An 11,250-nucleotide genomic window follows, 5' to 3' on the forward strand; every position below is an offset into this window, starting at 1 on the left:
CCGGCGGCCGCCGACCGGGATGGGAAGCGGAGCCCCCAGGCCGCCCGCAGCCTCTGGAGCCCCGCTGAGCCGGCCGCGGGGACCCCGCGCGGGAGCCGAGATGTGCCTGCGCCTTGGTGAGCCGCGTGGGGGGGGACCCCCGGGAGACCCGCACCACCCGAGGCTGCGGCCCGGGCGGAGCACTGTTGGGGGAGCCGGACCGGAGTCCAGGCCGCCTTCTCTGCAGGGCACCGGGCTCTGGCCGGAGTTGTGCCCGCGGGGATGTGGAGGGATGCGGTGCCCTCCGGCCTCTTCCCCACTTTCCTCTCTTGCGGAGGCGGGACCCCCCCCCACCCCCCACACCCCAGGCCGGGGAAGAAACGCTGGAGAGAGCAGCCCCCACCTCGCCCAGAAGGAAGACGCAGGAGGAAGTCCGGCCCAGGGAGCTCTGAGCCAGAGGCGGCCTGCCTTCCGCTTCCTCGCCTTGCCCAGGGTTCCCACTGCCATTCCCTGGGCTCCGCACCCCGCTGGGAGGGAGGGACCATTGGCGAACAGGATCCGGAGAGGAGTGGGGTGGATGTCCCCTCCCTCACTCCCTGGGCTCGGTGGTGCTGCTCTTGGCATCAGACACACTGGGGAGTCCAAGAGACCTTGTGAGCCTCGGTTTCCTCTGCTGTGAAATGGGGTGGTAGCCCCTCCTCCTTAGGGCTACCCTGAGGATAAAGGAGCTCTGAGAGTGCAGTGCTTACCAGGATGCAGCCACACGGCTAAGTGCTCCAAGAATGGTGACTTAGAAACAAGCCAGGGCCTCCCCTCAGACTCTGCCCAGCGCTCCAGGCATAGCCCGCGGCGGTGGCACGGTGCCTCCAGTGGGAACAAAGTCTTGGCCCTGGGATGCTGCTGTTGTTTATGAGCCCTCCCGGCTCCGGGCTGGGTGGTATCTGGGTTGCCAGGTGGGTGGGTGGATGGGGCGAGGTGGGTCAGGGCCCTGGGACAAAGCTGCTGTGCCCCTTCCTGTTTGGCCAGCAGTTAATCTACACGATGCCATTCCGGTTCCACATGCCTGTCCAGCCTGTCACCTGCCCTCTGACTCTCCTCCATCTGCAGCTGCAGAGGGTCCTGCAGGCTCTGGGTTCTCAGATCAGCCAGACCAAGCCTTCCCCTTTTGACACAGGCGTCATCTGGGCTCAGAGAGGGGCTGGCACAGGGTCACACGGAGTGTCTGTGACTGGATGGCCCCATCCCTCCCTGATTCCTGGGGACTACCTCCTGGCACAGGGTCCCCAAGAACATGGCAGGATGAGCCCCACCCATGGCCCTGACACAGCTGTCCCCCACAGGTGGCCTGAGTGTGGATGACTTCCGGAAGGTGCTGATGAAGACGGGGCTGGTGCTGGTGGTGCTGGGCCACATGAGCTTCATCGAGGCCGCCTTGCTCCACGGCACCGTGCTGCGCTACGTGGCTGCCCCCCACGATGCCGCGGCTCTGCAGTACTGCGTGGTCAACATCCTCTCGGTCACCTCTGCCATCCTGGTAGGCCCAGGCCGGGAGGGGCTGGCAGGGCTGGAGGGGCTGAAAGGTTCTGGAAGAGTCTCCACGCAGAGAGCCCACGCCTAACCCCTGCTCCACTTACCAACCACACGAGCCACCCAAGCTCCCTTTACCTCAGCTTCCTCATCTATAAAGTGGGGATCGTAACAGTGTCCACCACAGAGGGTCCTGGTGAGCACTGGTCGGGATCATCCACTAAAGTGCTCGGCACAGTGTCTGCCACATGCTCAGCCTCACTGCTGTGAGCTGGGATGAGGAGTATAGTGGGCAATGGGCAAGACGCCACCGGACAGAAGGAAGGAGCAGCCGCTCAGCTGGAGAGGGTTCAGGAGGGTTCACCGGGGTAGACGCCCCTGAGCTGGGCACTGATGGCTGAGTAGGAATTCCAGGATAGGGTGCAATTACCATAGCCCGGGTGTGTGGCCAACAGGTAGCAGAGGAAGCTGGGATAGCATTCCAAGCACAGAGTATGGCAGATGCAAAGGTATGGAAGTGGGAATAGCTCAGGTCTGTTCTGGAGACACTGAAAAAACAATGTTTCAGAAGCTTAGCATGAGGCCTGGTCTACATAAGTACTGAATAAATGGTCGCCACCGTTATGCCTGGATGTCGAGACCGGCTTGATGAATACATGAATGAAGGAGCCCGGTATTCTCAAGTGCATAAAGTTCTTTCCCACCTGGCCACAGAGGTGGCCACAGCCCTTTGGGCAACGTCCACATGTCAGCGCCAGGTCCTTTCCTGCCACCTCCTGGCTAAGGGACTTATTTTTCCCTGTCAGCCTGTTCCCTCCCCTGCATAACAAAGTTCGGCCAGCCCAGCAAGGAGCGCCTCCGTCAGTGGGACAGGCTGAGCCATGGCGATGTGTGCGGTCCTTTGGCGTTATTATTACTGTTGTGTTTTTCTCTCACCAGCCTGGATAGAAGGCAAGGAAGGCCGTGAGCTCAGGGTTGTGGGCTCCAGGATGGACCACTTCCGCTTTACCCTCATTTCCTCATTTAATTCTCACTGTTCTCAGCAACATGGGGCCATTATTACCCCGACAGGGGGAAACCTCTCAGGGACTCACCCAGCCTCCTGCTGAAGCAAAGAGGCCAAGCTGGATTTGACACGATGTGTCTGACACCAAAGCCAGTGTCTTTTCCATAAGCTTATCCTGCAGAGCAGGACTTAGCCCAGAGAGGTTGAGGCACCTACTCATGGCTGCACAGTGAGTTACAGACGTTGCTGGACTCCTATTATACCACCTGCCTCCCATGGGTGCAGCCCATGCCTGACACAGTGAGGGAGCTCAGGAAGGAAGCCTGGCTGAATGGAGCCCCGAAGAGCCAGGGGCAGCCGGTGGGTTAAACAGCCAACTCTTGGGGCTGAGAGGACACTGTGCGGACAGCATCATGAGCAGGCTGTGTGTGGGTGTCTACATCCAGGGCAATGAGGAAGAGGCTTGGCAGGGTGGGGCTGAGATGCTGCTGGGACTGAGGCCAGGTCGCTGAGAGCTTGAGATAATGTACTCCTAAGATTTTGAATTCTCCATAAAATGTCCTGATTTGTTTATTTTGTGTTTAGTTCCTTGACAGCGAGTTACTTAGTTTCTTCCCAAATCTCTTCCACTCCAGGGAGGCAAGTCATACATATCCTGGTACATGCCGCTGCGGCCCTGGGATACACAGGTCCCTGTTGGAGCTACACAGCTATGGGCAGTGGGGAGCCATGGAAGGTTGTAGGCAGGAAGTGACTGTGCTTTAGAAACATCACTTGGGGGCTGGACCATGAGGGGGCAGTGCCTCCATGCAGATCAAAGTAATGAAGCTAAGGCTAAGCAGCAGGGGAGGAGGCGGCTTGGGGGCTCCAGTTGGCATTGGCGGAATCCTTATCTGAGAGTGGCCCTGACCTCACTGCCCGCTCTCCTCCAGCAGGAGGGTCAGGGCTGACTTGAGTCTCCCCACAGGTCATCACCTCGGGCATCGCAGCCATTGTGTTGTCACGCTACCTCCCCAGCATCCCTCTGGTATGTGGCACCTCCCGGAATGGGGCTTTGGGGAAAGAAGGGCCTGGCCTGCTGGGAGGGGGTGAGCTGACCCCATGGGGGGCCAGAACTGCCCATGTTGGGTGGAGCCTGATAGCCATTGACCAGTGGTCTCTCCTCTCCAGCGCTGGGCAGTATTTAGTTCAAGTGTGGCCTGTGCCCTTCTCTCTCTGACCTGTGCTCTCGGACTCTTGGCCTCGATCGCTGTGACCTTTGCCACCCAGGGCCGGGCACTGCTGGCCGCCTGCACTTTTGAGAGCCCCGAACTACTGGCCCTGGCACCCGACTGTCCCTTCGACCCCACACGCATTTATGTGAGTGCTTAGGCCTGGGATGGGGTGGGGAGGTGGGGGTCAATCAAGTGCTCCTCAGAGGTGGGAAGGGTTCTTGGAGCCTTGCCCACCCACCCCCAACCCCTGTGCCATCTCTGCCCCCTGTGTCCCTGCAGAGCTCCAGCCTGTGCCTCTGGGGTATCTCCCTTGTGTTCTGCGTGGCAGAGAGTGTGTTCGCTGTGCGATGCGCCCAGCTCGCCCACCAGCTGCTGGAACTGAGGCCCTGGTGGGGGAAAAGCAGCCACCACATGGTAAGGCCTGCCATCCCCTCCACAGCCTTGACTCCCCTCATTTTCTGGGAGCCCCTGCTGGGCAGCCCCCATCCCTCTGCATGGGGCTCCCACTTGAGAACTGGGGTGACAGTGTTCTCCCCAGGACCAAAGGGAGAGGCCTGGAGGCTCAGAGGGGTCAGATCTCCCAGCTAAGACGCACAGCTGGCTCCTGGTTCACCCAGGGCCCAGGACTTGAGGGGGTGGGGGGGTCATCTGGGCTGGAACTGGGGGCACTCCAAGGGTGTGGCCTGGATGCAGTGATGCCGCTCTGCTTCAGGGAGCCTCGTCTCCCCGGGGGGCCTGGAGGAGACCCAGACCCAGGTCCACAGCCTGGCAGCCTCTCCTGTCTCCGCAGATGCAGGAGAGCCTGGAGCCTGCGGAAGGCCACGACCTGATGAACTGCCCCAGCTCTGGCCCGCTGACCCTCTGACAGCTGCTGCCTCACCCACACCCCATGAGCACAGGGACCTGCAACCAAGTCTGCACTGTGACCAGGCCGGGATCCCTGGAGCTGACCCATGAGGGCTCGGTGGCCATTCCCGGACCTGGGTGGGGATTTTAAACCCCTCCCCCCGGCCACCCACGCTCTGCGCTGAAGTGAGACTTTATTCTGAAGTTATTAAAAAGAACAGAGACGCTCGGCCGGAGGCATGCAGCAGGGGAGGGCTCGGCCAGGGCCTGTGCTTTCCCACGCAGGATGCAGGGGGCGGGGCGGTTAGGTGTGTCTGTGGGCCTGTGTTCATCCACGTGCTGAAAGGCGGGCGGGGGTTCATGGGGCTCACACTGCAATCGGGAGGTTTTCCTTTTGCAGCACGGCCTCCAGCCAACAAAAGCTGCAGCAGGAAGGGAAGGATGGCTCCAGGAAGCTTTATCCTTATCCCTCCACGCCCCCGCCCCCCAATCCTTCTCTCCCCTCCAAATAAAAAGACTGGCTCCTCACCTGGGCTCGGTTTCCACGCTCCCTACCCAGGCTGAGACCTACCAGGGTGGGGTGGGGGGGGAGGGGGAACTGCCCGGTGATTGGGGGAGGGACGTGTGGCCTCGGGGCTGTGCATTTGGGTTGGGAGGGGGGCTGGTTGAAATTCTGAGATCGAGGTAGGGGAAGGCTGACTCGGAGGGGAGGACCACGCCAGAGCCTGTCTCCCTATCTTTGCCGAAGGGAGATATGGCCTTGGATTGGGGGTGCTAACCGCTTGCTTGGGCCTTGGGAGGACGGCAGGGTTCCCTTTTCCATAGGCTCCCCCCAGAGTGCGGACCCTGGGGGGGAAGGCCCAGTCTGACCCCCAGCCTGGAGAGACACAAGGGAGGGGAAGCGAGAGCCGGGAGCGGCCGGTGGAGGCGGGGAGGAGGGGCCCTGGCTCCTCGCTCAGAACTGGGAGGCGCTGCTGGGGTCGCACTGCAGCAGGCGCACGATGGACGGGTCGCTCTTGGCCCCGCGGATGAACTCCTCCAGGGACAGCTTTCCTGCAGCGGGAGGGAACGGTGTCGGGGGAAGGCGGCCCCCGCGCCAGGGGAGGCAGAGGGCAGAGCCGCGGAGGGGGAGGAGGTGGCGCCCGCCCCTGCCCCTCACCGTCGTTATTCGTGTCCATTTGGCGGAAGATTTTCTCCGTCCTCTTCTCCGGGGTCGACTCGTCCTCCGGCATCTTCATCACCGACGAAACCATCTTGTAAATGGCCTGGGGGTTGGAGGGGAAGGCGGGGAGTGAGAGGAGGCTGCCGAGCACCCCCACCCCAACCTTCAGAAGCGCCCCCAGGTACACTGACGAGTGGAGAGGGGGTCACGGAGGCGTGGGGGCCCCGGGGGTCCGGGAAGGAGTGTCTGGAAAGGTTTCCCAGGAGGGGGGTCTATAGGCGAGGGCCCTGACCAAGTTCCATGGCGCGCTAGGTGGGAGAGGAGTTGCTGACCGAGGGATAGGCATAGCCAAAGAGCGCAGCGGGAAGCTCCGAGCGGGCGCCGACAGTTTGGGGGTAGCTGAGTGCAGGGGATGCTGGAAGACATGGGGCTGCAGGTTCCCGGGTAAGCACGGTTTTAGCGCTTTTTCTCGGAAACTCCGGGTGCCCCGCGCTGGGCACGGACAGAGGGAATTGGGCTGCGGCAGGTGGCACTGGGCTGCGGTACCGCTGTGGCCGGCAGGGGGCGCTGGGCCGCCTTGAGGGCTGAAAGGCCGGAGGCTGCAGGGCCCAGAGGGGGCGGGGAATGTTATGCAAATAAACGCAAATGAGCATCTGCCGGGGGCGGGGACAACCTGGACTCCGCGGGACCCTAGGCAGTAGTCGCCCACGTGCAGGAGCTCCGAGGCACACCAAGGGCGGTTGCGCTAAAAGTACACAGAGCACGTGGGGCTTGGCGGGTGGGATAGGCTCAAGGACCGGGCCGATGGTCTCCATCTTCCAGCTTTTTGCTACTGAAGCCACCTCCAAGAAACCTGCTTCCCTTCGCCCTTACCACAAATGTTCCCTGCCTCAGATCCGGCTTTAGCCTCCACCTGGTCTCTCCCGGCCTCATTCCCTGGGTCTGTGCCCCCACGCTGCCTCCGAGAGCTCTTTCTAAACACAGATCTCCACCACCACGTCCCCAGCCCAGCGGGCCGCCCCCTCTTTCCAGTCATCCGCAGGCCTCCCTCCAGACCTGCCGTGCACTCAGCTCCTTCTGGATGCTGCCCCACGCTTCTTCTGCTGCCTCCCACTCTGCGGCTCAGCTTCCATGGCGCTTGCCTAGGGAGCCCTCCTCTGATCCATGCTGGTCAGGGCCCATATGCCCGCTCGGAGCCTCCTGGGCTTCTCCTTAGGGGACACCGCAGGGGACGCCTTTGTTGGATTGTTCCTAGTCCCCAACATACCAATAAGGACGGTGGACATCTAGCTAGTGCCCATATCCCCAGAGCTGAGCACCGTGCCCGGCTTCTGGCAGGAACTTCCCTTTCGAAAGCCGCTGGCACCTCCCGCTGCCCTCTGTACCAAGTCCAAGCCATTTGGCCCTTGGCGTTCAGAGTTTTTACAATCTGGTCCCTCGGACCCCTCCACTATCAGGCCTCCACTGGTAGGTGATTCTGCCGCAACTAAACACTCCTGCACCTTTCCCGTTCCCCAGCTCTGACAGCCTCTGCCTGGAACGATCATACCAGCTACCATTTATGTGTCAGGTACTTTATCCCTATTTTCCAGATAAGAAATAAAGGCTCAGGACAGGAATTCATGGCAGAGACCAGATTAGAACCCACTTCCTCTTAGTTGCTGGAGAGATGCTTGTGGGAGGTGATGATCAGCGGGGGCTGGGAGGTAAGGTGGACCTGGAGTGGCATCCTGTTTCCACTACTCACTTGCTATGTAGCCCTAGACAAGTACTTAACCTCTGTGAGCCTCAGTTTCCTCATCTGTAAAATGGGGTAATCATATCTCCCTCGTGGGGATTGTCTAACGGATTAAATGAGATCATGTGCATAGAACAGTGACTGGCTAGAGTAAGTAGTAGTCAGTAAACAGCAGCTTGTATACTAATTGTTACTCATCCACCACATCCTCAGTTCTTCCCTGACCTTCAGTGCCCTGAGCTCCCAGATGCCACATATACAACCCTGTCACCAAGCTGGGCAGTGTGGCCTGCCCACCAGGGTGGGAGCCCCAAGCAGCCAAGATGCAGTTTCTTCCCTTCTAGTGTACTGACCACAGGACAGGGTCTGAGGAGGACTGAGCAAGTGACTTAGTGAACGCCCCCTTGCGGGCCTCCTAATTAATTGTCTGGAATTGCTGCTCACTCATTGTTTCCCTGGAGCTGACTTGTAATTAATCAGGCACTGGGGCTTGCCTCACTCTGCACTGGCCTCTGGGGCTGACTGATGGGCTGTAGGGAGGGAAACCAGGGCCCAGCCCACAGGGCCAGCCAGGCCGTCCCGAGGATGCCCAGGGAATGGGACTGGCTGGCGCCCCCAGCAGGGCTGAGATTTACGAGTATACACCAGTGCAACCAGGCTACGTGGTAAAACATGAACACCCCGCCACATTGGTTGGTATCCAGCTGCTGCCCAACCCCTCAGTAATCCTCCACCACTCTGGCTACCGCAACCTTTCCACCAGAACCCCCAGAGCTCCCCACTACCCATCAACTAGAGATTTAATGCCTGGCCCGCGGGAGTCACTGACAAACGTAAAGGCTTTCCCCTCTTGACAGGCAAAGGGAGGCACCACATCCCAAGGCAGCCATTCTACTCTAGCTGGAGAGAGCAGACCCAGGCCCTAGAGACAGAGAAGCCGACGAGTCCAGTAGGGCGAGGTGAGTTAGAAGTGGGGAGCAGTCGGCAGAGCTGAGGGACGAAAAGAAAGAGGAAGGAAAGGGAGCAAGGGCTTGAGCAAAGCTGTGCAGCAGGATCACTCCGGGCACATTCCAAGGCCAGTCCGGCTGGAGCAGAGAATGTGCAGGAAGAGAATCAACGTTTACCACGAACCAACTGTCTGCGGGGCCTTCTGCCAGAGTCCCTTCCCACTTTACACCTATCGTAGCCTTGAGGGTTAACATCCTCACTTTACAGGTGAAGAAACAGAAGCTCAGGTACAAGGAACTGGACGGGTAAAAAGAGAACCAGAGCCTTGATGGTCTTTAGTGCTGCACTGAGGGCATGGACAGTCCGGAAGCTTTTTGAGATAAAGCTAACATGTCACACTTAAATTTGTATTAAAATGGCATTCTTATCAGGTCCTAAATTCTCCCTGTAAGATCGGAATTTTTCAGATGAGCTATCTAAGAGTTGAGTCCAACTCCAGAATGGGAAGCCAGACCCTTTTCAAGAGGTAGCTCTGAGTGGTAGCCAGCTTGAGCTTGACCCCTCTTATATGCTGTGTGACCTTGGACAAGTCACTTCACCTCTCTGAGCCTCATGAGGCTGCTGTAAAGATGCACTGAGCTCGTGGCTGTAAGCACGAGGCTATCAGAGAGCCCTGAATTAATTAGTTGGATTGTGGCTGGGTGTCCAGATGGAATGTGGACTGTGAATCCAAGTGGCCCACTCACAGGCTGTGTGGCCTCGAGCAAATGTCTTTACCTCTCTGAGCATCTGTTTTCTCTTGAGTAAATGAGGATCGATTCAACGTAACTGGCCTGTCCTCTGCAGGAATGTCAAATCTTGAAAGACAAAGAAAGGCTGAGGAACTGTTACAGACTAACAGGGACTAAAGAGACACGAAAACAAAATGCAGTGTGTGATCCTAGATCAGGGCAAAAGAGAGTATTATGAAGACATTTGGCAAAATTGGAATATGGTCTGTAGGTTAGATAACAGCATTGTTTCTGTGTAAAATGCCCTGACTTTGATGATCATATTGTGGGCTATGTAAGAGGATGTCCCTGTTCTTAGGGACTATATCCCGATGTATTTGGGGGTAAAGGGTCCTGTCCGGAACAACAAAACATTACACACATGTGCACACACACAATGATAAAGCAGTGGTGGTCAATATTAATTGGTGGATCTGGCTAAAGGGTTTATGGGAGTTTACTCAACTTTTCTTTAAATGAGAAAAGATTTCCTAATTAAAGAGTTTTTTAAATGGGCTGTAAGAATAGCACCTGCTGCCTCCCACCCACAGGGCTGTCAAGAGGATAAAAAGGGGTGCTGGGCCCTGCACCTGGCATTCTGAGGGGCCCAGGGGCCCACCTGCACAATCTCGAGCATCTCCTCACGGCTGATGTAGCCGTTGCCATCCAGGTCATACATGCTGAAGGCCCACATGAGCTTCTGCTCCAGGCGGCCACGCGAGGTCACACTCAGCGCGATGATGAACTCCCGGAAGTCAATGGTGCCATCGCTGTTGGTGTCGAAGGTGCGGAAGACGTGCTCAGCGAACTTGGAGGCGTCACCATAAGGGAAGAAGTTGGCGTAGATCTTCTTGAATTCGTCCACGTTGAGGATGCCCGTGGGGCAGTCCTTGAGGAAGCCCTTGTACCACTCCTGCAGCTCCAGCTCCGAGAACTCCGTGTTCTCCCGCAGGTCTTGCAGCATCTCGGGCCGAAGCTTGCTGTTCTGCTTGCCCATGGCCACTGAGCTGAGTCCTACCTAGGTCCCCCAGAGAGTCAAGGAATGGAGAGGGGAAGTCAGGCCCTCCTGGTCCCTTGACACCACTCCAGGAGGGCCCCCAAACACCAGACACCCAGCCTCTCGTTTGACTCAGTGAGAGAGAGGAGCTGGCCCAGGTCACACAGCCTGCACCCAGGCATCCTGCCTCCGTGACAGGCTCCACACCATTTCCCCAGACCTCACCCTTCCCCAGGGAACAGGCCTGGAGACAGGAAGGGAAGGGACTTACATTCACTAAGGCCCTGCTCAGGGCCAGCCACTGGGCCTTCACAGATATACACCACTTCACCCCCCCAAAGCGAAGCCTGGGGGTTAGTCCCATTTTACAGATGAGAAGACAGGATCAAGGGAGTGAGGTGACCTGGTTCAAGTGTCACAGCCATGGAGTCACAAGACTGACTCCCAGCGTTTCCCAGGGAGGAGCAGAGCGGCCTTCTGGTCCGCCTCCCTCCTCCCCTCAGCCCCCTCATTGTCTCACATACGCCTGATTACCACGAAATACACCTGCAGCCCACCCACTGGCCTGTTCTCCCACACACTTGTGCCCCACAGCGGGTGGCATAAGATAGGTGTTGGTGTGGGCTCTAGAGCCAGACCACCTGGGTTTAAGTCCCAGCTCTGCCTCTTCCCAGCAATGTGACCTTGGGCAATTTCCTTAAACTCTCTCTGCCCCATCTGTAAAGTGGGGTAACAGTACCTACCTCATGAGGGTTGTGGAATCAAATTAGTTAACACATGGGAAGCATTTAGAATGTCTGCACATGTAAGTGCTAGATAAGTGTTAAATAAAAAAAAATGATTTCCATGTACTAGATGCCGCAAGACGCATGCACCACACACACATGAATGCATACTGACACATGACACACAGCTCACCAAATCCATATGCTGGGTCCCATGCCACAGACCACCCCACACCCACCCATGGGTCACCATGCCTCCACACATGACAACATGCCCTCTGCTCTCCAACTCACATGGGAGGACACAGGGCACCACGCATGCACAACTCTCATACCCT

At 58.2% G+C, this 11,250-nt stretch overlaps 2 protein-coding genes across 2 annotated transcripts; one reads left to right on the top strand and one right to left on the bottom strand.

The window, feature by feature from the left end:
- The first annotated feature begins 6 nt into the window (after positions 1-6).
- Positions 7-5,100, top strand: TMEM54 (transmembrane protein 54). The gene is made up of 6 exons (XM_006094215.2): positions 7-116; positions 1,320-1,513; positions 3,480-3,539; positions 3,683-3,871; positions 4,006-4,140; positions 4,517-5,100. Exons 1-6 carry the CDS (start codon positions 20-22, stop codon positions 4,589-4,591), a joined length of 750 nt encoding a protein of 249 aa, XP_006094277.1. The 5' UTR covers positions 7-19; the 3' UTR covers positions 4,592-5,100.
- Positions 5,101-5,209: 109 nt separating this feature from the next.
- Positions 5,210-10,780, bottom strand: HPCA (hippocalcin). The gene is made up of 3 exons (XM_023758530.1): positions 9,810-10,780; positions 5,732-5,837; positions 5,210-5,625 (listed from the first exon to the last, which is right to left on the bottom strand). The coding sequence occupies exons 1-3, from the start codon at positions 10,185-10,187 to the stop codon at positions 5,528-5,530; spliced, it is 582 nt and encodes a 193-aa protein (XP_023614298.1). The 5' UTR covers positions 10,188-10,780; the 3' UTR covers positions 5,210-5,527.
- Positions 10,781-11,250: the final 470 nt, after the last annotated feature.

This window comes from Myotis lucifugus, unplaced genomic scaffold, assembly GCF_000147115.1.
Source record: "Myotis lucifugus unplaced genomic scaffold, Myoluc2.0 scaffold_131, whole genome shotgun sequence".
In the NCBI taxonomy this organism is placed as follows: Eukaryota; Metazoa; Chordata; class Mammalia; order Chiroptera; family Vespertilionidae; genus Myotis; species Myotis lucifugus.